The sequence below is a fragment of the Abramis brama genome (assembly GCF_963993115.1).
Source record: "Abramis brama genome assembly, chromosome: 22".
Lineage (NCBI taxonomy): Eukaryota > Metazoa > Chordata > Actinopteri > Cypriniformes > Leuciscidae > Abramis > Abramis brama.
This window is the reverse complement of record NC_139984.1, coordinates 20,407,039-20,433,337: the sequence shown is the minus strand read 5'-3', so window position 1 is coordinate 20,433,337 and position 26,299 is coordinate 20,407,039. Positions and strand designations below refer to the sequence as shown.

Sequence of the window (26,299 nt, the reverse complement as noted above, 5' to 3'; positions counted from 1 at the left end):
GTGAATATGACTTCCATTGACTGTCATGTGTGTACAGGAACACTAAAGTGTCTGCATTGGCTCTTTCCCCCCCTCCTCTCTTCTGCAACCTCCTATTCTCGCCGATCGACCAGACTAGGTGCAGTTGATGCCGACATTCTCTGGCCGAACTACGTATTTGTTTTTTGATGCGCGTCGAGAAGGTACTAGAACTATTTCGATGTCATTTCCGGTGGAATATTCCAGTAAATCCTGCCTTTAAAAGGAGACGCGCTGAAAATGCGAACTGCGTTGTCTGTGACAGGTGCAGTCTATAGCCTAACATAAATGTCATCTTCGTCCATTAAAGGCCATAACTGTTTTTGGGGAACCACTGAATGTGAGTAAAATTAAAATACTGTGTCGTCGATATATAAATCCAGCAAAAGCCGTTATTTGTCGCTCGACTTTGAAGGTAAGTTTGTTCTCACATCGTGACATATCAAGTTTTAAAACTACATTTTGAGATGAGAGATACTTGTATTCTTGTTCATATAAGCAACGTAACAATATTGTTATATTAAATGCTTAATTTTAATGACTTGAAAATTCTGGATCGGGCTGAACAAGAATCAGAGTATAACGTTATTCATTCAGTATATAATGTTTAGTACAGTGTGTCCGTAATAAAGTCAAATAAATGTAATTTTGTAACGTAGGTGAGCGCAGAAAACCGATTGCAACTGGATAAGGATACAAGACAATAGCTGTCTGATGTAGAATACGCAGTTGTTTTTAGACTACAGCAATGAGATCGTGCAGTACCTGTTTATAGCCTATAGAAATGAGATCGCGCAGACAATGCGCATACGCAGCCTTTTCAATTGCAGAAGAATTGTGTATGTTTTAGCCACAAATGCCAATTTCTCAATGCATGGGCTACTTAACCTTATTAATAAAGCATAATCATTCAGTTGTGAACTGGCAAGTGTAGTTAACAACTTGTTAAATAACCAGACTTCCTCTTTAGTAAGGTTGAGACAGGTTTCTCCGTATGTAATTTATGGCGTTGTGCAACGTACTTGTGGTCCTGAGGCAGGAGTCGAAGTGCGTTTGAATGGATCTCGGGCATGATCTCGGGGCGTGCGGTCCATATTAACTGCGAATGCTCTGCATACCCAAGCCATTCGTGGACTCTCTTATTATTAACACTATGCATGACTATAAATTCCCTCTTTTGAGGTGTAACGTTACCATAAAGCTTACGTGATAGAATTTTGGTAATACGTATGTAACTGTCAGTCATTTATTTGCCAAACGATGGTGAGCGGATCCACACAACAGCTTTGGCGCCCACGCTCTGTTGTTATGCATCGTCATCATCGTCCTGCGTTCTCATTGGTTTGCTGGCATACGGGTATTTTATGCGTAGGGAAACTGTCAGCGAATCGCTCGCCCAAGCCGCGAGATGGTCCTCACTGCACAACACGAAATCCAGGGGGAGGAGTTGGATCCAGATCCAACTCCTCCCACCTTATATATAATTAAACCTACCCATCTCCGCCCCATGATCCCTAAACTCACCCCTAAACCTAGCCATCTCCACCCCCTGATCCCTAAACCCACCCATCTCCACCCCTTAGATCTGGATCCAACTCCGCCCCCTGGATCTCGTGTACTGCAGTGAGGTGCTATTGCAAGCCAATAGGAAATGTGCTGTTGCAGCCAGATCTCAATCAACGAAAATCGCATAATATTTGATACAAAACTCACAAATTAAACTATTTTTATAGCATTTCATTTTCTCTATAGTGATTTATGTTTTAACGGTTAAAAAAACAGACCTACTGTAAGCAGACCTACTGTAACTATCCGAGGTTATTAATCGATAGTCTATGCGTTTGTTAAAGTCGTTGCATTATTTCAACTTGTTTTTTAAAGAGCACATTTTTATTTATTATACTTATATTTATTATAATTATATTTTATTTATTTTTTTATAACATAGGCTACTAATATTTATTAATTATATTATACTTTATATTTTAATAACTTTTTATATTTGAAAAACTTAATCTTTTTATACTTATATTTTTAAATTCTTAATTAAAAAATACTTCCGGCATACATTTAATTTGACACCTGGCATTTTTTTGTTATTTGTTGTCTCTAAATTCGATCTGAGTCTTTTGTGTGTCCTCAAGCCTGGTTTATACCATAGACTGTAAAAAAAGATGGACGACGCCCCCTTCATTTTCTTCCATTGGTGAAAACTGAAGCTGCAAACGTCCTAATATGGCGCTGACATCTTGCGGATTTGGGACCTGCTTCTGTGCAGTAGTGAGCGCGGGACCCGAGTCTGCGCAGTAGTGAGCAGGAAGTAAAGCCGCGATATCAAGGTCCCGCCCTCACTCTCGCAGAAACCGTTAGTACAGTTTACTGCAGAACAACTCATTATGTCAGTGTGAAATAAACCGTTATGGACATGTAGAAATTAAAGCTGAAGCTCCAATCTGTTTTCGAAAATCGCCAAAAAAGTCCGTTGGTGCCTAAGTGACTACTTCCTTTAGAGAAGCTGTCAATCATGATGTCACATTCCCGTTTTTATAGCATCAAATAACTAACTAAAGACCAAACTAATTTAAAAAAACGAACACTTAAATTTACATCAGCGTGAAAAAAAGAAGAAGAAAAAACTACCTAAAATGACAGAAAACATCTTTGGAAAAAAATAATTTGAAGTGTAATTTGATTGTTTAGTTTCCATCGCATTCATTAGACTTCATGGGGAGGCGGGCTTTATGACCTATACTGGGACCAGCCACGGGGGGGGGGGGGGGGGGTGATCGAGACACTTTGGCTTCACTTTTCAGGACTTGTGCGGCACACTTGGTTTATACTCGCCGTGTCTGCACGAGCACAAATGTGCGCGAAAAAAATTACGTCATTGCGGTGTGGGTGGTCGTTCATGGAAACTTATTTCAAATAAACAATTTAAAAATAATTGTGACTTTTATCTCACAATTCTGACTTTTTTCTCACAATTGCGAGTTTACATTTCACAATTCAGACTTTTTTTTTTGCAATTGCAAATGTATATCTAGCAATTCTGACTTTATAATTCACAATTCAGTGGCTGAAACAAGCTTCCATAGCCGTGCCCGTTGAGTGCACACGTGGCGGTGTGCAAGGCATTTTTTGTAACTTTGCGAGCGGCTCCGCTTCCGAAGATATACAACGTACCTTGCCAAGCAGGTATGTCTGTACTGCCATCTTACCGGCACCCAGTTTGAGGCATTGTCTAATTATCTAACCCATACATGCTAATTTGCATTTAGTTCCAGAACAGAAATCTGAACATTTTAAAGCCAGGTTCAAAATTCTTGTTTCATTTTATTATTAGAGTTTTTACAGAAGGGATTTTGGATATCTTTTATTATCACTCCAGAAATCAGAAAATACTGTTAACAACCAGAACAAATTTAACATTGTTTTTCATAATAAAAAGGTATATAAATTAGGTGAATAATATACAATACATGTGTCATGTCTCTTTTTGGTTTTGTTTCATCTCCATGTTTTCATGTCTTTTATTTTGAAGTTTTCCCATTGTCACGTTCTTGGTTTGTCATGTGATTACCTTGACCCCATCTTGTGATCCTTTCATTTGCTTCCCTAGCCTCATGTGTAATGTTCTGATTTGTTCCCTTGGTTCATGTGTCACATTCTTGTTTGTTTATTAGTTCATTGTGTTCCGGTGTGTCTTAAGTCATTAATCTTTGTGTATATATAGCCCTCATGTTTATCATTGCCTCTTGTCTAGCTTTGTTTTTGTAACCCGCTGTGGGTGAGTTTGTTTGGGCCCCTCGGGTCATTTTTAACCCGAAACTCATTATAATTTTTTAATTTTTTAATTGAGTGTTCATCTTAGTGGTCCAAGACCGTAGGACTTTTGTCACACTTGAACCACAAATACACACCCAAAAAATTGACTGGATTTGAGGAGTTTATGGTTATAAGACCCCCTTAGGAATGAATGGAATATGTGAGGAATGCTTTAGTATAGAAAAACCTAAAAATTGTTCAAAAATAAAACTAAAAATGTAATTTAAAGGTAAATAAAACAATTATAAAAACAATGCATTATGAAATAGAAAAATATAAATAAATAAAAAAGTTTTTATGGGCCATATGTTTGCCATATGTCATTTTAGGGCTTCGGGTCATTTTGACCCGCAAGGGAAGGATGAATGTTAGTTCATGTTTTAAGTCAGGTCTTTGTTCATTTTGTATTTTGTGGATGTTTTATGTGAAACTGCAAATGGGTTCTCAGTTCAACTTGCCTTCATTGGACATTCATTACAGAAAGCCAGACCAAAGATATTTTTCGGCATGGACTAAATGACTTAATGAATTGCCTAATGCCGGACAATACCCCTCACTGGACTTTGGCCAAGGACAATGACTGTGCACTCTTACTGAGCGGTTCTTCATTTACTGTGGAAGTTGTGGACACGGGGCCCCTCAATCCCACATTATCTACAACTCCAGAGTCTCGTCACGTCACGAGTGCTATGCCAGAGTCTCTTCACGTCATGGCCGCCACGCCAGAGTTTCCAGACATCTTGGCCGTTCTTACACTGCCGCATACATGTCTTCCAGAGGTAGTGACTGCTACAGCTCCTCCAGAGGTGGCGGTGACCACCTGTGAACTAAGCCCCATGCTACGGCCACGGAGGCTGTTCCCAAACTCTCTGACTCTCTGCCTGCACTGTTACAGCCATGGAGGTAGTCCATGAACAAACTGTGCCCCATGCCATGGAGTCTGTCCATGTCTGCTCTGTTACGCCCAGGTGGGTTGTCCATGTCTCTGCTCCGCCATGGCCTCCTGATCTGTGGGGGTCTTCTGCCCCCTGCAGTGGTCTTCTGTGCATCCGCCGACTCTGTCCTGGTCTCTTGCACCATCGGCTTCGCCTTGGTGGCCTTTTGTTTTGCCTTGGTGGTCTACGGATCCAGGCCCGCCACTGCTCCACAGTCCATGGTCTCAGCCACTACCCCACAGTCCATGGTCTCAGCCATTACTCCACAGTCTCAGCCACTACTCAACGGTCCATGGTCTCAGCCACTACTCCACGGTCCATGGTCTCAGCCACTACTCTAACGTCCATGGTCTCAGCCACTGCTCCACAGTCCATGGTCTCAGCCACTGCTCCACGGTCCTTGGTCTCAGCCACTTCTCCACGGTCCTTGGTCTCAGCCACTTCTCCACGGTCCATGGTCTCAGCCACTGCTCCACGGTCCTTGGTCTCAGCCACTGCTCCACGGTCCTTGGTCTCAGCCACTGCTCCACGGTCCTTGGTCTCAGCCACTGCTCCACGGTCCTTGGTCTCAGCCACTGCTCCACGGTCCTTGGTCTCAGCCACTGCTCCACGGTCCTTGGTCTCAGCCACTGCTCCACGGTCCTTGGTCTCAGCCACTGCTCCACGGTCCTTGGTCTCAGCCACTGCTCCACGGTCCTTGGTCTCAGCCACTGCTCCACGGTCCTTGGTCTCAGCCACTGCTCCACGGTCCTTGGTCTCAGCCACTGCTCCACGGTCCTTGGTCTCAGCCACTGCTCCACGGTCCTTGGTCTCAGCCACTGCTCCACGGTCCTTGGTCTCACCCACTGCTCCATGGCCTAGGCCCAACACTGTTCCACGATCAAGGCCATGATCCAGGTCCTTTTTCTCTTCACGGGCCTGTTTTGATTGGTTCCCTTGGTCCATGTGTCAATTTCTTATTGGTTTATTGGTTCATTGTGTTCAGGTGTGTCTAAGTCATTAGCCTTTGTGTACATAGAGTAAAGCCCTCATGTTATCATTGTCTCTTGTCTAGCTTTGTCTTTGTAACCCGCTGTTGGTGAGTTTGTTTTGTCCATGCTCAAGTTTATGTTCATGTGTCAAGTCAGGTCTTTGTTTATTTTGTATTTTGTTCATGTTTTATTTTAAATAAACTACACATGGGTTCTCACTTCAACTTGCCTTTAGTGGACATTTGTTACTAAATGAACAAACCTTTTGTAAAAACCTATATAGATAACTTTTTTTTTTTGTTGTATGTAAGTGGTATTAAAGTGGAGAATTTTGGCTCAGTGCATGAGGGGAAAAATAGCTTTTAAAGATATGTATTGTAATTCAAATTCTACAGATGCAAATAGATAAAGTAATAAAATAAAAACAATTAAATGTGTCTTAGATGTTTTCTTTCCTCAAGTCTGAAAGAAGACATTTTATAGAATTATAACATGATGTAACAATAACATAACGCCCAAAAATATCTAAATTGTCCAGCGCAAGAAAAACCATGGTTGTTCTTGCCTTAAGTGGGGGTCTTTAAGAGTGCAATTGGCACACACACAAAAAAAAACACCATGTTACAATATTACATAGGCCTAATACAGTGGTGTGTCTTGGTGGGCTGGTCTACCTGTGAGGCAAGACTTGAAAGCACACAATACACTCTGTTTTTTGCTGTAATCCATGATATTATGTTGTTCTTATTGCCATATGTTAAAGCTGCTTTTCTTATGTGGTTTAGTTGCAGTGCTGTTTGACTTGGAGAAATTTGGACACCATCATGATCCTTCTGACTCCTACATCTGGTATGTAGATTAATCGATCAGTATATAAAACATTGGTACATGTCATTTCTGCTCCCTCCACAGCTAAGAATGGCTGTTGGTTATGTTTGGGATTGTTAATAATGCACAGCAGAAGCTGTTTTTCTGCAGTCAGTAATGGTTGGCACAGGCCTGGACTTCCTCATATGCTGAGGACAGCTCTGGAGCTTTAGAGGCAAGGTTGACTTTAACTTTATCTTGAGCTGGATTTAAGACCGTTTTTGACTGTTTATTCATCACCAATAGTAGTTTCTTAGTGGTTGGCTCATATGTCTGTTATTTAAAAACATATGGGCTATTATTTTGCATGACTTATGGTAGTATTTGTCCTGAAGTTGCTTATACTTTTTAACTTGCCTATTTACACAGGTTCAGTTACGCAACTGAAGTGATGTGCTACCTACGAACAGTATTAGACAGTATTAGTGTTCTAGAAACAGATAAACGTTAATCCTGTCAATCCGGGCTTCTGTCACATGGAGCAGAGGAACTAGGCATGCAAGAAGACCTTTGGTAATGGCTACGTGGGGTCTTTTAGCAAAAGTTAGTTGATATGCTCTTTGATATTCATGTCAATTGTTAAGATTACACTGCCACAACAAAAAGGAGGTATTTTCCTTGCTTCAACTCATCCCTTTAGACTTTGGACTAATTTCTAGTTCTTTCTTTAGGTAATATGTAATTTTAGCTTTCGTACTATCTATCCAGCTTTATCTAAAGGTCCATAAACAGGAAGCTACTATGTATCTCACTTATCTTAAAGTGCCCCTGTTATGCTGTTTTAAAGGTTGCTAATTTTGTTTTTAAGGTCTCCTACAATAGGTTTACATCCATCCAAGTTCAGAAAACACTTTCATATTCTCATAATATTGCTCATCTCCTCATTTCTCAAAGAGTCTGAAACAATTTGTTCGAAGATTCAGTCTCTCGAAACCAAAAGCCTACTCTGCTCTGATTGTTCAGATGGCCCAGTCTTGTTGTCATTTGTCTACCATTTACAGCACATGTCAGAAATATTTGAATTTCAACTCCGGAGGCTTCCTCAATCCTCTGCGATTGTACAGACTGTAAGCACAGTATTAATGGCATTGATTTTACCTAATCAATTTGAGCCTGAGTCAGATGATGAAACATTGGAAGAACTAATTGATCAACCCAAACCTCCTTCACAAGAACGACTTGAGCATGACATTTCTCAGTGGTAAGTTTTTACTAAGTCAGTATTAACAAGTGTATTTCCATCAACAAGCCGATATGTATATTTCTAAGCGCACATGTGGGAACTGTATCATAAACTGTCAATAACGGTACATACGTTAGCCGAGCACTAACGTGAATGGCTGATGTAACATTACAGTATGTAAACCAAAATCTCGCTTCATCCTTTCATTACTCAAGGTAGTAAGAAATATTAATGTGCATTAATTGACACAATTTTAGGTAATAGTGGGCCCACAGCTGAAAAGCATAACTATTTCAGTAAGACAATGGGTCACAGTCATTAAGTTTGCATACACACAAATTTGTGCATGAAATCTGTGTACGAATGTTTTCACGAACAAATCATTTTTCACCAAAAACATTTGTACTAAAATCTATTCTAAATGTGTGAAAAAATGAAGGAACAACTGAAACCACATGTACGCAAAAAGCACTTTCTCTGTGAAAGAAGTTATATTTCATCTTAACACAATTATTATATTTATTATATTATATAAAATAATACAATAATAATATGTATAATATATAAATTATAATATTTATAATAAATAATACAATTTAATTCCATCTTAAATATATTTTACAATATATGCAGTGAAAGAGTAAGAAAAGCTGCGTTAAAGCTTCAGCTGTGAGGTTTCTCTGAATAATGCAGATTCATGTACAGCTGGCTAATAAGAGGTCTGTAATCTGGGTCTGTATAAAAGGTGTTTATTGTATTTGAACTGGTTTTATGTATGACACACTTGGCTTGAGGATCTGTTGAGAGAGCGGCATATGTTTGAAGAGTGTCTAAAGGCTGTAAAGGAGTGGTTGTGCGGAAAGCCTTATATGGAGATAGTTTGGGCGTGTTTTATGCAAATGACTAACCTAGTGCACGCGGCCACTCATTTAGAAGACTCCAAATTCACTAAATTAGAATGAGATTAAAAACAAAGTCGTGTGCTCACGCACGTGTTGTGAATTAGGCAGAGATTTTTCGTGAGAAGTTCAAAATAATCAAATAAGAAATAATCCAATTATTAGTGAATGAGACCCATTAACTTGAGTTATCTGGTTAGCTGGTGCACTGGGCGTACACAATATAAAACACAAAACTGTATTTTGAACACTAAGTAGGAAATATCAATAATTAATCATACTTGCAGGTTGTGATTAAGAGGAGCAAGTTGGCGTTTTGCAAATCCTGAGTTGACCTCGTCAGTAAAATGACAGGAACACAACAAAAGGCTATAATGCTATGGTAATTTTAACCCCTGACTCTTCACATCCTCATCCTTTGAAAGTGTTTACAAAGAGAGTGCTTTAGCAGCACAGAAAACAGCATCTTCTCGACATGTCGACAACACAAACCAACTACAGTGTTTGAGGGCGGGTCAAAGTAGAAATTGTTCGTGGGCAGCCAATAAAGACCATTGGATGGCTTTATGCAAATTTGTTATATACAGGTACGTAAATATATGTTATGGAAGTGAGACTGGAATTACTGACGACTCGTTTCGGCAGTTCAGAATCAATTCTTTCTTTTGGGAGACAATAACTTTATTTGTCATGCACTTTGATCTTTAAAACTTTGCAGACCTTTTACATTCACAAACAGCTATATTACACAATACATTAAAAGGTAATATTCGAAAAAGCATAATGGGGCACTTTAATATAAGAAATATAAGAAGGTGTTACTTTCAAAGTTTACTACAACACTGTCATGCCACATTTCATCAGTTAGTCCAATACTAGTGTATTTTGCATCATTTTATGTGAGGCATTTTGTTTTTTGAAACCTGTATAATTATTTTTCACATATAATAGGCCATGCTGATTTTAATTAAAATATTTTTGCATACACATTTATTGTAGAAATTAAGTTACTTGAGACACTATTTGGTTGAACTATAATAGGTCTATACACTACTGTTTAAAAGTTTTGGGTCGGTAAGTCTCTAATGCTCACCAAGGCTGCATTTATTTAATTAAACATACAGTAAAAAGTAATATTAGGAAATATTATTGCGATTTAAAATAATTGTTTTCTATTTCAATATATGATTTAAAATTTGATTTATTCCTGTGATGACAAAGCTGAATTTTCAGCAGCCATTACTCCAGTCTTCACTACCAATATAATTCATATTTACTTACTTTAAGTAAGTAGGCTTTATTCATTTAAGGTTATGTTATTCTCAATGGATATCTCACATTCTTTAATAACCTTTACAGACTTTACAGAAATCATTTGAACTAATTGCCTTAATATACAAACAAACATCAAGCTCTATGGTGAATTCTGTGTGTTGGCATGTGCTGTGTCTCATTGACTGTTTTCTTTCAGATGAAGAGTCGCTTGAAATCGACTGGCTTTGGAATCACATCAAGTTCAGGTTACAAAACACAATAGTAGGAACCCTTCCTTAAAGGTGAAGTGTGTGATTTAATCTTAGTTTAATATGCAGAAACGGCTATAATAAGCCTTTTTTTTTTTTCTTGATTCCCCCTAAAAATGTAAACACTGGTTTTGTGGCACTATCAAAACATCACTCTGTTGGTTTGAGCAGACAGACGTAGCAACACTGGCTCAACCAATGGTGTGGGTTTAAAGCAGAGCTATCTGTTTTGCTAACCAGTGGTAGACGGGGGATGTGTTTGTTTGCTATTGACACGAAAATTACACACTTCACCTTTAAACCTTTTTAATGTCTTTGTGAATGCTATAGGCAAGATTTTTTTGTATTACTGAGCTTAAAATATTTACACGTAATGTGCATGCATTCTTGCATGCTTCCCTCACCTAGAAAAGCAGCACATGCCAAAAAATGAAAGTTGACCTGCAAAGAACTTGTCATGCATACAAATGTTTGTGTCTTTTGTCATTTAAAATCTGCAAATGCGGGACTTGAGCCTCCACAAGCATTCCAATGAAGATCTTTGATAGCATAATGACTGAAATGTGACAAATGATGATGTGAATTTCTCTAGCAAAACACAAATTCAACCACTTGAAATGTTCATTTAGATTTTATGCCCACTGATTTGCTCCAACACAAAGACTTCTTTGTGTGACTTCATTGAAAATCACAGCAGTGTTCCAGTGGCAAAACAGTCTTGGTCACACTTAAAGAAAAGCACTAGAATTTTAACTTTCTTGCTTATTTACCTGTTTTGAGAACATTCACTGTTAATATTCTGTTACTTTTGTAGCACAGTGTGAACCTTTATAGCTATCATCTGTATAGTGTAACAATTTCAGTAGCTGGATGAAATTGTAATGGGTGCTTGAATGCAGTACAAAAAAATAGTTGATTAGTAAATGATTTATGAGAATGCTGCTTTAAGATTTGAATCTGCAGTGCACTGCATGATTGCCAGTTGTTGAGGGTGTGAGCAAGCATAACTTCTTTTACAAAGACAAGGCGTCTTGTTGTAAAAATGGTTATGTCAGCCATTTTTAAGACTCCCTCAATCAACTGATTGCTGACCACTTTCTAAACACTGTAGTCAAAGCAACACCAGATTCTCTTATCCAAATGAACCAAACTCTGACGTCAATCGAACTCGGGTGCGCGCCAAAAGTACCTTAAAGGTTTAAAGATTTTTTTATTATAAATAATTTAAATTATATTTTCAAATATTTAAATTTGTTTAAAGATTGTATTTGAACAAATTGCAGTGCAGTGTAAACAAAACCTTTTTTCCAAAGCTTCAGTTTTAGAGGGCTAATGGTTGTAGATCATGTGATGTTTGAATTGAACTCCAGTAATGTTCTTTCTCAAAACATCTTTCTATTTTCTGTTAATGTGTAATTTGCTATGGTAATAGTGCTTTGTGGTTTCAGTGCACAGGGATGAACAGTCATTTGTAATCACATTTGGTTGTTTTGATCGTGTCATTCAAGTGAGCAAGAGTTTCTTTCTTCGGGTAAATGTCTTTTATTTTACCTCAGCATATCGTTTAGAATGTCATAATTCTAACCACCCCCCCCCCCCCCCCCCCATTACATAAATGTTTATTTTTTATGAAAATGTTTTAAAATACTACAATGATTTGTCTTAACCTCATTTCAAAATTATAGCTTCAAATTATAGTTAGCCCGTCCAACTGAGGTGGAGACAAGTGTGGTAGAGATTCAGGTGGACCCGATGAGCCGAAGACCCAGGGCGACACTGCTGTACTGGAGGGTCGAGGCAGAACTTCAAGCTTGCAGGACCTAGATGGAGACGGGGCCTCGGCAGACAGTGGTGGAGCCGGAGAGAAGGAAGAACCTGGTGGAGCCAAAGGGTTGGAGGGACAAAGTGTAGCTGGAGGAACGGGTGTCCGTGACGCAACCAGGGTGATGACTGACCAAGGCAGAGCCAGAGGGATGAGGGAGCCTGGCAGAGCTTGAGGGATGACGTCCACGGTGGAGCCAAGGGAGCGTGGAGCCAATGGGTCGACAGGGCAAAATGAAGTCCAGGGCTCTGAGGCTTGAGGTGGAGCTTGAGAAGGGATTGACCACAACGACACAGACTTGGTGCTGGGCGAGGAAACTGCTGCAACAATTATGAAGGAGACTTGGAACTGGCTGACTGGCTGCTTTCACATTCTTCAATAGTAACACTAGGTGTCGAATTCATCACATTCACCACAGCATCTGGAGTATGTGCGGGGCTCCACTCCATGCCCTCATACGCTATTAATACCACCACAGGCACGGACACAGGGATCGGCTCTCACACCTGATCAGACTCCTTTTCCAGCTTGAGCTTCGGGATGACTGGCCTCAAGAGTACACTCATACGGGATTGAGTGGATTTTGGGCGCTGGCGATGAGTAATCCTCCTCTTACTCACAGATGGTGAATGGGGCATCCACACTGAAGTGGCACCCAGTTAACAAATTCTTGAAAATTGCTTTCTTTTTCTCACTGAGCCCTGCCCAGAAAAACACACAGGATGGCGTCGCCGTAGTGGATGAGATGGAGCAGGTCTTAGAATTCCTGTGTCTGTTCCTCAAGGGAACAATCCCCCTGAGAAAAGGATTTGTACTGCCGATAGATCCATTCTGCTGGGTTCCATCTTTCTGTCGCAATGAGGTTGATGCCGAGATGAGGAGATCAGGATCTATTTTCACCAGTTTCTTATTTATTAAAAAACTCAAAAAATAACAAAGGGTACTCGGCATATACTGGAATCAAAAACCGTGAACAGAACAACCTTCTAACAGCAATGAAGACGGAACCAAGACTAACTGAAAACAGACTCAATATATATATATACTAACACAAACCAATGAGCAAAATGAGAAACCGGTGCAGTGTATAATCAGTCAATGAAAATCCAGGGTGACATACACTAGGCAACAGAACAGAAAACCAACTCAGAATACAACTCAAACAAAACTCAAACTCAGATCAAACGTATTTGATCAGAGTATTGAACAGACGTATTATTTCATATAATTATACTATTTATTACATAATTATATTGTTTTATTATTCACATAATAATGTGAATACAAAGGTTGTTTTTTAACAAATATGGCTTCAACACTTTTTGCAATAAGTGAGAGAATCATTTGTGGTCCTCTATTTAATGTTAAAAATACTATGTTAATATGTTTTAGAGAGGATAAGTGAATAATTACAAGAATCACATGTTTAGACTATGGAAGAACTTGCACTTTAGAGTTAGTTAGCAGATATTTTAAATAAAGTTTAACTAGTTGACTTCAGTTGAATTCATTCAATTCACACTTTAATATATTTTTATGTAACAGAGCTCTTCAAACATGCACTGAACTCGCTGTTGTGTAATTGCTCATGTTTTTGTTGTTGTTTTTTTTTGGTAGCCTTTTTCCAGGACGCTAACAAACTGCTTCTAAACGAACAGGCTAACTGGGTGCATCTAAAGGAGTTTGCCCGGAAAAATGCTGCCAACTCTCTTTCTGTTGCCAACATGCTCATGGGCATGGCCTCAATCCTCTGCAGTCTCAACGGGTATGCATTCATGCTTTTGATTTGTACTTAACAGAGAAAATCAAATGCATAAATAAATATATATTTTGAGATAAATCTATTTGACTAGGTGACAATTCATTATGGGAATGTTGTTAAAGTAGAAGGAAGTTTAAAGGGAGCAGCCGAAAAAAAGTTTGATCTTAAATTCAGTTTAATCTCTTTGACTTACTTGTAGTTTTGTGCTTTCTTTCTTTATGTCTCTGTTATTCACAGCCATCATCATGCGGCCTGCTGGCTGGTTCTGATCGGTTACCTGCTGGATTTAGCAGATGGAGCGGTTGCTAGGCAACTGAATGCGTGTTCTGCACTGGGTGAGTAGCGTTGAGTTTTCTTAAGTACAAGTGGGGCCAGGAGTGAGTCTTGTTGCTTTAGATTCTTTTATCTTCAGTCCCCTTATCAAGAAATAAAATGAAGGGAAGGAATAAATGATCAATTTAATAATTCAAACATAAACATGTAAAGAAAAGCAGTTGTAAAATTATATTTTGAAAAGCAATTTAAAATTGTGTTATTTAATTTAACAACATTTTGAAATACAGCTGTAAAATCGATTAATTGTGATTATAAATTTAAATGAGTCAATATCTTCCAGAATGTGTTTTAGTCTTACCCTGATTCACAACGGTAAACCTATAATAAGTGTTTATATTTTAGACCTGACAGGATGGTTTTGCAGGATATTGCTTATGTACATCACTCTCGTCACATCTGTAAATAGAGAAAAGTATCTTCAGCTTCAAGGTACACTGTGTAGGAATTTCTGCCATCTAGCGGTGAAATTGTATTTTGCATTCAAACGAATAGTGCTCTCTAGCGCCTCGCTTTTTCAAATGCGTGTTGCAACTACGGTAGCCGATATGTACCAAGAAGCTATGACAACATGTCTTCCAATAGCACTTCATCGAGTTTTCTTTCGGGTGATGAGGTTTGTTATTTCAAACAAACTGCAGCTTGACACACAACGAACAAACAAATGTTACAGTATGAATCACATGCATGAAATACAACCCTTATTACATCAAACATAGCCTATGCTGCTATTCATCAAAGAGCCTGTTTAGCTTTTAACTATACATGTTCTACTGTTATGCTGCCTATATAATAAAGTACACAACCAAGCAATGAAAAAAAGCTTGTAATTTAGACCGTAACATTGACTTACCTGTCGAGAAGAAAGCAGGCAACTTCAGTGTCCCTTTCGAGGTCTTTCTCCTTCATTAGCTCTTTCTACCTGGAAAAAGCTATCTCGACATTAACCCTCGTTTTTTGAAATTGCCGATCACGTTTCCTTTTACGTTCAATTTATTTATTCATTATAAAGTACCGTGCAGTGCAGCCTTTCAAATTTGCCGGGGCAGTGACAAGCGCCTCTCACTGATCTCCTTGTCCGTTTCAGCTGGTATCAGTCACGTGACGAAAACGCGTTGAGGTAGCCTAGTGCTTTTTGTCCCTCTCTGATATTATAGTTTTTCAAGATGGCGGAACGACATGGAAGCCTCCATGGACTTACCCGTCCCATGTAAATAAAAATAAATTCTTTGCTTACGAGGATAAGTCAGATTATTAGCAGAGGTAATTTTACACCAATGAGGACATGTTTATGAATAAACACATTGATTTTAGCTAATAAAATACTTTAAAAAACTACACAGTGTACCTTTAACTTGTGAGTGGCATAGGTTAGTTGTCACAACAAGCGAGAAAGTTTGACATGGAGCACACTAAAGAATCTGCTGGCAAAAAGAAAATGTGACAGAGCTCATAATAAAAAAAGACTGGCTTGGCTTTTCAGAGATGGCGAGAACTGAGGGATTTGAAATATTGTGAAAAGAAAACTCTTAACAGAGTTCATTGTAAATCATTCTAAAGCGTACGCACATGGATTTGTTCTTAACATCGTTCTTACGTTATTGAATTTGGAGTATTCTAAATGAGCGACCGCATGCCCAAGGTTATAAATCATAAAACATGCCCAAAACATGCCCATATAAGGGCTTTCCACACACCCTTTCCTTTCATCACTCTCAGCAAACATGACACTCTCAAGGATGCTATCGCATAATAGCACGTGTAACAAGAACCTCGATAATAGTAAACACCTTTAATACAGACCTAGATTACAGACCTCTGATTTGTTCACGAAAATGTTTGTACGCAGATTTCACGCACAAAAACAAAACAAGCAGGTTTTCTCTTTCAAACCACGAAACCTTGCCAACTCTGTAGTGGGAAACCAGCGGATTGTGCAGGTGGTCACGTCCACCCAGCTGCCTGAAATAGCTCCGCAATGCCCTCACAATGCCAAGTCACTTGTACTCTTGAGCTGCTTACTGTTGTCACTCTGTTGTTCTGCATGACCTCACTGATGGTTGTTGTTTTGCCTCCCTTTTATGGCAATTGAACAGTTCGTTTGTGATGAAGCAGCCTAATTCAGGGGGATCATGTTCTGATTGTTTGTTTTATCCCAATGCTTTGGACCACCAACATATTTGACATTGCTCAAATTGTTGACCACGGAATTGGAATACCAGTCCACTTGTTTGGACACACACTCAAATGTTCCAACCTGTTGAAAACATGCCCCCACCTCTCTAGATAAAGAAACTTCTGAATGTTGTTTATAGATGATGATAATGAGCTTTTTTGGACTGGCATGAAGATTTATCTCTGTTTCTCTTTTCAGATTGTATTAATAGTTTAATTAATAGTTTAGTGCATTAATAGGAATGGAACGGATGGTCGACTGGTAATCCAACAACAGAATAATCGATTAGCATCACAATAACTGTCAGCACAAGTGATGGGAAGTCCAACTCATTTCCGTCAGTCAGTTTGTAGCAAGGTTAGTGTTCAGGGAAGAAGGAGGTGGGAACCGGCGAATGTTCCACATAACTTTAATTAATAAATAAACAAACACAAAACTAAAGTAAAGCAGCAGCCCCTCATGGACGCCTGCTACACAAACATAACAAAACACAATGTAAACCAGGCCAGGCCTGGTCCTCTATCGTCCTTCACTGCTGTCGCTCCTTTTATCCTCTCAGAGCTCCTCCTTGAGACACTCCAGGGGCATTAGCAATCACGCCACCGGCCTCGCTCCATTCCCATGGCTCTCGGCCCCGCACTGCTTGCCACACAGTTCTTTAAAAGAAAATGATTCAGCGACTCTAAATGAAGTTTATTTAACGTTCCGGAGGAGCACGTTCAGGTAATCAACCAATCAGCATCGCAAGAGGAAGCCGGTGTATATATAGCCGTCCCTCACCTCTGTCCCGCATCAGTTTCACAGCATCCCTCCACCACCCCATCACCTCACACTTGGCTGGTTTCTATCCCAGTCAAGGATGGGGAGCACTCTGGGTTCAGGCCAAAATCCGAGCTCAGAGCCCTCCCCTGGACAGCTTGCCAAATAAGCATAATTTACTATATACTCGTGAAATTAAAGAAGTTTTAAGCCAATGAGTGCTGAACTGTGATGCCAGTAACTCGTTTCCACATCACGCTTTGAACCGTAGTGCCTGGCTGTTACAAACTGTGAGCCAAAACTTGGGATTTTGGCATGTCAGCTAGTCTTAGCCTCAGATGTCATGCCCACAGACCATTGGCTGAACGTCTGATGCATAAGGCACACAAAATGGGAAACAATTCGGGAGTTTCAAAGTCATTATCTGATTGGTTGAATTCTAGGGGATTTCCGGGAGACGTGTTAACGGTCTGCCTGGAAACAAAGCCATCGTGACGCCCTTATGGAAGGAGAAAGCTGTCATATTTACAACTGTGACAATGAGCGCATAACAGGATCAACTAAATGCTGGATTTTCAAAAGTATATGTATATAATTTATTAGATGCATCGCAGTCTGTTATTGTAGGGACAGTGTCTTGTGCATTGAATGTTGCGTTTTCGAGATGCAACAATGTGTTTTTTTGTTTTGTTTTTTACTGCAGGTGCGAAGTTGGATGATTTTGCTGATTTCACAACATTTGGAATAGCAACATCTCTCATCTTAAGGACATCCAGTCTACTGGATAACATCCTGTGCATGTTGTATGTGCTGTCTGTATTTACTCGTCTCTGCTTCTTCTCTAGTGGTGAGGAACTTCCACCAAGATTGTTTACATACAATACATACATAACACACAACTTTTGTCTTTAGCTGAACCATTCTGTTTGCCAACCCAAGAGAAATCTCACTCACATATAATGATAAAAAAAACAAAAAAACAATTACCACTTTTATTCAGCAAGGATGCAACCAAATTGATCATAAGTGACAGTAAACACATGTAATGTTACAAAAGATTTCTATTTCAAATAAATGCTGTTCTTTTGAACTTTCTATTCAAATAATCCTGAAAAAAAGTATCACTAAATTGATAGTAAGAAATGTTTGAACACTAAATCAGCATGTTAGAATGATTTCTAAAGGATCGTGTGACACTGAAGACTGGAGTAATGATGCTGAAAATTCAGCGTTGCCATCACACGAATAAATTACAAGTAAAGTAGAAAACATTTCGTTCACAATATTACTGTTTTTACTGTATTTTTGATCAACTGCAGCCTTGGTGAGCATAAGAGACTTCTTTCAAAAACTTCCAAACTTTTGAACGGTATATATCCCTATAAAAAGTGGCTGTCAGTTAGAGATGTGTCTGCTGTTTTCCGCAGGAATCCCGTTCATGTACCGTGGCCTACCATGCATCTATTCCTCTGCCATACTAGTGTGTGTTTCTCTGCTGACTGGAGGAAATATGGCAGTACTGAGAATCTTAGCAGTGGCCATGATTATCTTCATGGTCAGTCAGAACTTCTACCCTCATGACAGAGTACTGGAGTCTCAGGCCTGGAAGAAGGTGGTCTACATCGGAGGTAAAGCCAATAACCAATAAATGACTAGCTATTAATAAATTAAAGTTCTACACTGTTTTGTCTAAATGAATAAAATGCAAAAGAATGAATTAGGCATTACAACATTGTATTAAAATGAATATTCATTTTGAGATTTGCTAAAGGTTACATGATGTAAATGTAATTAAATTGTGGGTGTTCAGTTTATAAATAGGAAAATTAGCATGTACATTTAAATATTTACCAATTTTCACCAAATAATTGCATACATTTTTTTTTCTCTCTGTTTAGGAATTGCCATGGTGTTTTGCTCCTCCTTCCCTCCAGCTTGTGTTTACTACTTGTTATGGTCAGTTTCCTACATACTGTTTCCAACAAGCCTTTGGAGCTGCAAAGTGTAAAAGGGGTAATGGCCTATGAGGCTCATTCGACAGAGAACCCCTTGTGCTTCTGCAAAGAAAAATCAAACCAATTTAGAAAATCAGAAAAATCACTTTTTGTTTTTGAGGTGATGAGCTTCATGAAATCTACATGATCTACAATAGGAGACCTACAGTACGGACATTTTGATTGCTGCTGTTGTTTCATCGCTAAGGATGAGAAATGCTCTTTGCCTCTGCTTCACACATATTGTCATGTGTTTGAAGGTCATGTTGACACAGACACAGTAGATGGTCTCTAATACACTATGTGTGGTGTTTGTTGCACAGTTCAGCCTGACTGATTTAAATCTGAAAAGGCAAGAAGCAGAGTAGAGATTGTCAAATTTGCTGTGGAATTTATAATTGTAGGATTATGCTTATTATTATTATTATTATTATAATTTTAAATTTTGGTTATTGTTTAAGAGACTGATCCGGAAAAGACAACTCAACTCTTAATCATAATCATATTTTCTGCTTTCTTTATTCTGATTACATTGCCCTTTTTAAAATAAATACCATAAGGGAATTTTATGCATATGATCTGTGTCATTTCATGTAAAAAAAACAAACAAAAAACAAAAAAACACTACAGTATGAAAAAAGTAGTGGCTCATGTAGTTTATCTGGTGCCTGGTTCATGTGTGACTTTGATCAACACTTTATGTCCCATATAATATTAGCTAGGCCTTTTAAAACAAATGCCTCAAATATGAAGAATGTGGCAGTTGGTTTAATTTTGATAAATGAGTTTATCTGTATCAGTTGGCCTCTGTTTTAAGGGGTCCTGCTTTCTGACTCAGTAATCAGTAATTACTTGTTTAGCAAGATCTTCCATTGGATTTGCTATGTACTGTTCACAGGTTCAATGGGAGATTGTTATCCTGCAACATAACAGTATTGAGGCATTATTTTGTGTTTTGTGCACCACTTGTGGTTACTTTTTATTAACCTGTTAAGCTGTAACCCCACTTTTGAAAAATCCCAAGAAATGACATACCCAAACTGAAACAGATACAGTTCATGAACCCTTTGTACTAAAAGCACAAGTATGATCTCATTTGAAAGCTGACACCTGGCAGTTTATTGTAAATGTAGAATTAATTATTGTCATAATGACAAAAATTGTTATAAATAGCTTCAAAGTTTTGTAAAGTTATTAGAAATTATTTTTTATGAAACATCCTCATGAAAAAAAAATTGAAGTTGGCACTGGAGCAATCTAGAAATGCACTACAGCTAATGCCACATGTCTAAACATTTTATGTTTAAAATCTTAAGATAATAAGTCCAAAACTCTGTATTTAGTGAAATGTTTTTCAAGACCATGTCATGTGACTTTATTTTGATTTGACGCTAAAATGCTACTGACGTTTATTGTCATCTTCTAACCATCTATCCAGTATATTGTCTTTATTGTTTTGTGGTGCAAACGAGCCCCATTCAGTCTCAGTCTCCCCCTGCACACATTCACACCTCTCCAGCCTAGTTATGGCTCTAAATATGCATTTCTTTTGTCTGCATTATAGTTACTAACGACTGGCTATTCACAGGCTATTCATAGGGTTTCAGTCACTAATTTCTTTTCTTAAAGTTCACCCTTACATTTTAAACTGTATCAAATGCATTTCTTGAATAAAGAAACATTTCAGTAAGCATTCAAAAAATAATAAAAATATAACTTCTAGGTGGCAGGTGCACCTAGGGCTAGCTAGCATGTTAGCTTAGCACACCATCAATACACGACAATTTATGAGATTAAAACCATGTTTGTGCTTATAAACTTACTTTATAAAGCAAATCGAGTATTTTAAATAATTTTTTGTGATCTAATTTGGCTTCAGATAAAAAATCAGACAGAAAATATACTATTGAATAGTGTTCTGCACAACGATTCTATATAGATTAGCATTACATTATAAATATAATCTATTATTATGGAAATACCTGGCATGGATTGAAAAACACAGGTAACTCAAATATCATAGCAAACATGTTTATTGTCTTCAAAACTGCATGTTACAGCCATAGTTACAGCGCGATCTCGTTAGCTTTGTGTGTGTTCGAGGCTTCCTGGATTGTCACATGATTATGGCACTTCTTCATGTTCTAATACTGTGCACAGGGCGGCGAGGGCGCCCTCAGGCTATTGGTATGAATTCAAAACACAGTATCAGAGTTATGCAAACGCTCATAATGATTACATCGACGCATTTGGGTATAAATTCAATAAATATTATTCCTGTCTATAGAAATCTGATGTAAACCTATGAGAATATATCAATATTTCTCCAAATCTGCACATTTTTGAGCTAAAGCCCTGAGGCACGTTGTTTTGTGTATCGCTGTCATGACGACGGCACGGGAGTTTTTTTATGAATGAAAGCGGCTGACGCGCATAATTCATATCAAAGGTATCGACTAATTTTTTCATTTCATAACTCCTGAAACAAATTAAGAAATAACTGTCGCTATAAGTTTCTCAGAATACAATAGTGGTCAAATTCTGAAACTTGAGTCTTATATCTTTTTAATGATGTATAGTTTGTCAAGGTATAACATTAAATCTGATAGTAACTTTGAACTATATATAAATAAAACCGCTTCAGTGCGTCCGCGCTCTGGCAACGGTTAACAGGTTAAAACTTAGTTGGTGTTAAAAAGAAAATGTATTTGTGGTTTTTAAAGGTCTATCTGTAAAGGTTTTGGATGGTATACACCCTTGTACCTACCATGGTATCTATTTCCATCAAAATACTGCAGTAGCCTACTTTTACTGCTGTACAACAGCAAAAAGCAGTAATTAGAAATTTAGTAAATCAAATTAAGTTAAACCCATTCTCTTAAGATGATGTCCTGTGACAGAAAAAAAGGTCATTTAACTAAGTTATTTTAATGGTAAAATCTCACTTGAATTGTCAAAACATTTACATGTATCAATTTAGCAGACACTTTTATTCAAAATAGGCAGGCAGTCACATGAAAATTGTTGTAAGACATGTAGCCTACAAAAGAAAAAGCTTATAGATGAAGGTGAAACACTGAAACCAGAGACAGCTAGAAAAAAATACTCTGTCTTTTTACTTGTTAATACTGTAGACTGAAAAATAATATTTTAAAACATTAAGTAATAAGTACACCTATACTGGCTATCGTTTCTCTTTTAATACCCCTCGCGACAGTTACTAAAACAATACTGTCGTAACGTCGCATTAGATAAATAAATAACGGCATTAGCCATCCCTTCAATCAAAAACAAATTAAAATTAAAGATTCTGAAGGTACTTTCTGATTTTACATTAGTAGCAATAATATATTTAGCCTCATTAATAATATATGTCGCCTCATTTATCCTCCTTTACGTTCATATTTGTCAATTCCGAGAAATAGGGCGACATCTAGTGACGTTCTGCTCGTCATGCCATGGCTAACGAGACTCCGGTCTCTATAAACTAGCTGATATTGATGTCAGTCTTAATGGAACTGAATTTATTGTGCTATTTTTACGCACTGCAGAAATGACAAATTGGAAATCCTCTGAATGTGTAGATCTCATTGACACTGAGGCAGTCCTGCAATCCTCCTGTACTCACAGATGTCCATTTGTTGTTCCGAGCGAAGCGGTTTTGTGTCAGCGAGGTACTTGTACGAGTCCAGAAGCCGAATAATGGCAGAATACACAGGCCGGTCCTTGAAGTTCCACATGCAGCAGTACTTTATTAAGTCATATCTGCAAGTTATGCCAGATAATATGCATTTTTAGATGTTCTTAAACACTTGCAGGTCATAGAGGAGCAAGACAACTATTTACATAGTCAATTAGTTATGTAAAAAATAAAAAATAAATGCAAAGACTTACAATGGGGCTCCACAGTTTTCTGGTCTTTTCATCTGGTAATGGGCTAAAGTGTTGGGCAACACTTCAGACGGATCCAGGTCAGGATAGGGTGGAGACCCTTTCAAAAGAGAAGGAAGTTAAATATAAGACTGCTATTTTGTTTGCCTCATATTATTTTTAATGAAAATGTTCAAAGTAACAACTGGTGTATTAATATTACCCAGGGTTATCATCTCATAAAGCAGGATTCCAAAAGACCATCTGAAAAAGTACGACAGCACGACTTAGAAATCATCGAATCATTAGCACATTGGTCAAAGCGCAGTATTTTTCAAGTGTTCAAAATTTCCTGATAGACTCACACATCACTCCTGTCTGTTATGGGAAGCCTCATTATCCGTTCTGGCGCCTGCCATTTTACAGCCACATTGACTTCTTGTTCCTTGTCCACCATCCTCATCTGGCGGCTCTTAAAAGCCCAATCCAATCCGGACACTTTGACAGAGTGTCCTGAACCAATCAACATGTTCCGGGCTGCAACATCCCCATGAATAATTCTGTGGTAGGAGTGTATGTAGTCCTAAGTAAAAATGAACAAATGATTTTAATGAACGTCATTTACTTGTTTTATGCTCTATAGTATGAGTTTACAGGACATAAATGACTCACCAGACCGGCTGCTACCTGTTTAGCTGCTAGATAAACAGACATCTCTGAAAACACTTGGAAGTTATCGCCTGCACCACATCTGTCCTGTTTAGAGAGAGTTAAGTTGAGAAGAAAAATGAGTGATGTGACTTCACCCATGTATATTCTTTGTCAACGTAGGTGTTTTTACTTCTCGAAGACTCCAGAGGAAATGCAGGAGGTTTCCTGGAAAGCTTGCCTCCAAAACCAGATACATGGGCATCCGGCGTGTCTGACAGTATAACATCTTCACTATATTCTTGTGTTTGCTCACTGCTGCAAGGAAGAGGCCAAAATCCACAAATTCTGTAGCCTCCGATTGATTTGACCTGTCTGAAACAAGATATATCCAACATTTGCAGTCTTTCAGTGTGACTGCAATCATAAATTCTACTATTTTATTTCTTCTTAAAGGAACACTCCACCGTTTTTTCATATTAAACAATGTTATTCCCTTAACTAAGACGAGTTGATACACACCTCTCTCGTCTCAGTGCGTGCACTCAATCGCTCTGGCGCGCGGCGACACTTTGATAGCACTTAGCTTAGCCCAGTTCATTCATTAGGAACCAAACAGAGATGAAGTTAGAAGCGACCAAGTATGGTGACAAAATAAAATGTGGCGCTTTTCTAAGCGGGTAAAAAGGATAACTATAATGTATGGCGGAATAGCACTTGGGAGCACTTCGACTCGGCGCAGAAAAATCCTCTCCCTCTCACTTCTGTCATTAGAACCAACGTGACTTTTTACTGCGCCGAGTCGAAGTGCTCCCGAGTCCCAAGTGCTATTCCGTACTTGGTCGTGTAACTACTCGTGTAATTGTATTTAAATAGGGAAAACGTGGAGGTGTTTGGTCGCTTCTAACTTCATCTCTGTTTGGTTCCTAATGAATGAACTGGGCTAAGCTAAGTGCTATCAAAGTGTCGCCGCGCACCAGCATCAACTCATCTTAGTTCAACTCGTGCATCAACTCGTCTTAGTTAAGGGAATAACATAGTTTAATATGAAAAAACGGTGGAGTGTTCCTTTAAACAGCATGGTGGAGCAGAACTATGGACAACAAAATGAAGAATCATTTTTAATTTAATTCTTAGAAGAAGCATTTCAGAATGATGGATTTGTGTTGTTATGTACCTTTAAGAGTTTTAATCACTACAGCAGTGGATGTGTTGTCCTGTTTTAGCTGAGCTGTGCAGATTGGCCCATAATGTCCCATCTGAAGCGGCTCAACCCCCTCCAGGGTGCACAGAGCAGGTATCTCCCATAGACCCAGAGCTCCCTGTGCAGGCCGCAGGGTCCCGACGCCTGTGTCCAATGGTACAGGCTCCCCTTCTGAAAGACAGTTGATTCAAATATCAATAGGCTATCAAACTAAAAATGAACTTTATGCATCTGACATTTGAGTTCAAAGCGTTGCCTTATTTCACACACCGTTTACATTTGAAGATGAGCCTGTGATAACCTGAGCTGACGATCTTTTGGTAACGAAGCTCCATATTATCTGAGACACAACAATCAGGGTGCTGAGAGCCAGCAAGCTTGGGATAATGATGACCGCAAATGGACCTGATCCTTCCTCATCTGTCCATTCATACAAACACAAGGCAAAATACGTTTGCTGAAAATGTCATCATTATATCTGAAAACAAAGGCAAACGCATTTAAAGTATGTCAGACGCAATAGTAAGTACTGAAAGAAAGCTGGACTCTTTTACGTACAACCGACTGGGTCGGAGCCAGATGAGCTGTTGTATTGGGCCTGTACAGCCATAAGGGGGTCTCTTTAACATTTCCAAAACAGGCTGAATAAAAGACATTAGCAAAATCATATGAATAGAAAGAACATATGTTATTAGAGATGAATTCCAAGAAATAATATCTAAACATCTCAACATATATTGTGAGTGCACGTGATCCTTACCTTACTGGAATAAAGGTGGAAAAGAAACTTTTAAAGAGGTTTCTGACTGCTTTTGGTAGCCTTTTTTTGTTTGCCTCTTTCTGTTAGCATAAAGTCTGATTTTGACTTTCAGAGCAATGACCGTGAGGGTGACTGCCCTCCTCATTAATGATTAACTTAACTATAGAACCCTTTTAACTGTTGCCAGGAGTGCAGTGCTTTTCTAAATTGCAGATTATTTTCACTCATCATTCTCTCTTGAAGTATAGGGTAAAATGACGTGAGATGCACATAAAGATCAAATAGTGATGTCATTATATTATGTTGAATATCAAAGTTGTTTGTGTCTATTTGTTAATGAGAGATTTGTGGATATATTAATGTTTTTAGATTTGTGGAGGAAAAAATGTATGCTTTTATTTTGAAGTGATTAAGATGGCTTCCCAGAATTGGCAGGCACAGAGGGCTGCCCCGCGCAGCATGCCAGTACTAGTGTAGTTATTTTTATTATTTTTATTTAACATTTATTGTATTTTGAGGGGATATTATTCAGTAATTCCATGAGTTAGATGTACATATCAGACATTTTTGCTGTTCATTAAAACATAGGCTAATTGAGTGAATTTGTTGTATTATGTGGTATCATAGTGTTGCTATTATGACATATCTTCAATTAATGGGGAGTTAAATATTTAGCTGTTCATTTACTTGGGTGGCAAGAAGGTTCCCGGTTCGAGTCCCGGCTGTGGAGTTTGCATGTTCTCCCTGTGT

The 26,299-nt window shown here is 38.5% G+C and overlaps 2 protein-coding genes across 8 annotated transcripts; one reads left to right on the top strand and one right to left on the bottom strand.

Annotated features, from left to right (window-relative positions):
• Positions 1 to 107: 107 nt before the first annotated feature.
• Positions 108 to 20,048, top strand: tmem269 (transmembrane protein 269). Of its 7 annotated transcripts, none has more exons than XM_084098582.1 (8): positions 108 to 433; positions 6,535 to 6,598; positions 10,170 to 10,218; positions 13,661 to 13,808; positions 14,043 to 14,140; positions 17,777 to 17,920; positions 18,501 to 18,701; positions 18,972 to 20,048. In XM_084098582.1, exons 3-8 carry the CDS (start codon positions 10,170 to 10,172, stop codon positions 19,079 to 19,081), a joined length of 750 nt encoding a protein of 249 aa, XP_083954708.1. In that variant the 5' UTR covers positions 108 to 433; positions 6,535 to 6,598; the 3' UTR covers positions 19,082 to 20,048. The 7 variants fall into 7 exon arrangements, with proteins under 7 accessions (XP_083954708.1, XP_083954710.1, XP_083954712.1 ...); XM_084098586.1 differs by having other exon boundaries at positions 247 to 358; positions 13,702 to 13,808; XM_084098583.1 differs by having other exon boundaries at positions 268 to 358.
• LOC311073120 (tyrosine-protein kinase STYK1) lies at positions 19,646 to 25,667 on the bottom strand. Its single transcript, XM_084098580.1, has 11 exons — positions 25,550 to 25,667; positions 25,348 to 25,430; positions 25,060 to 25,209; positions 24,763 to 24,960; positions 23,779 to 23,960; positions 23,610 to 23,693; positions 23,303 to 23,520; positions 23,161 to 23,201; positions 22,962 to 23,058; positions 21,749 to 22,832; positions 19,646 to 20,054 (listed from the first exon to the last, which is right to left on the bottom strand). The coding sequence occupies exons 2-10, from the start codon at positions 25,397 to 25,399 to the stop codon at positions 22,655 to 22,657; spliced, it is 1,200 nt and encodes a 399-aa protein (XP_083954706.1). The 5' UTR covers positions 25,400 to 25,430; positions 25,550 to 25,667; the 3' UTR covers positions 19,646 to 20,054; positions 21,749 to 22,654.
• Between the last annotated feature and the right edge of the window lie 632 nt (positions 25,668 to 26,299).

What these genes read in the sequence shown, in the direction of transcription:
- tmem269 (XM_084098581.1), top strand. Translation starts at nt 10,137, where the DNA reads ATGTGCTGTGTCTCATTGACTGTTTTCTTTCAGATGAAGAGTCGCTTG. An exon ending in ATCCTCTGCAGTCTCAACGG is followed by an intron (nt 13,809 to 14,042) that starts GTATGCATTCAT and finishes TGTTATTCACAG; the next exon opens with CCATCATCATGCGGCCTGCT. An exon ending in GAAGGTGGTCTACATCGGAG is followed by an intron (nt 18,702 to 18,971) that starts GTAAAGCCAATA and finishes CTCTCTGTTTAG; the next exon opens with GAATTGCCATGGTGTTTTGC.
- LOC311073120 (XM_084098580.1), bottom strand. Translation starts at nt 25,399, where the DNA reads ATGGCTGTACAGGCCCAATACAACAGCTCATCTGGCTCCGACCCAGTC. An exon ending in TGGCTCCGACCCAGTCGGTT is followed by an intron (nt 25,210 to 25,347) that starts GTACGTAAAAGA and finishes ATGAATGGACAG; the next exon opens with ATGAGGAAGGATCAGGTCCA. An exon ending in AACAGGTAGCAGCCGGTCTG is followed by an intron (nt 23,521 to 23,609) that starts GTGAGTCATTTA and finishes ATTTTTACTTAG; the next exon opens with GACTACATACACTCCTACCA.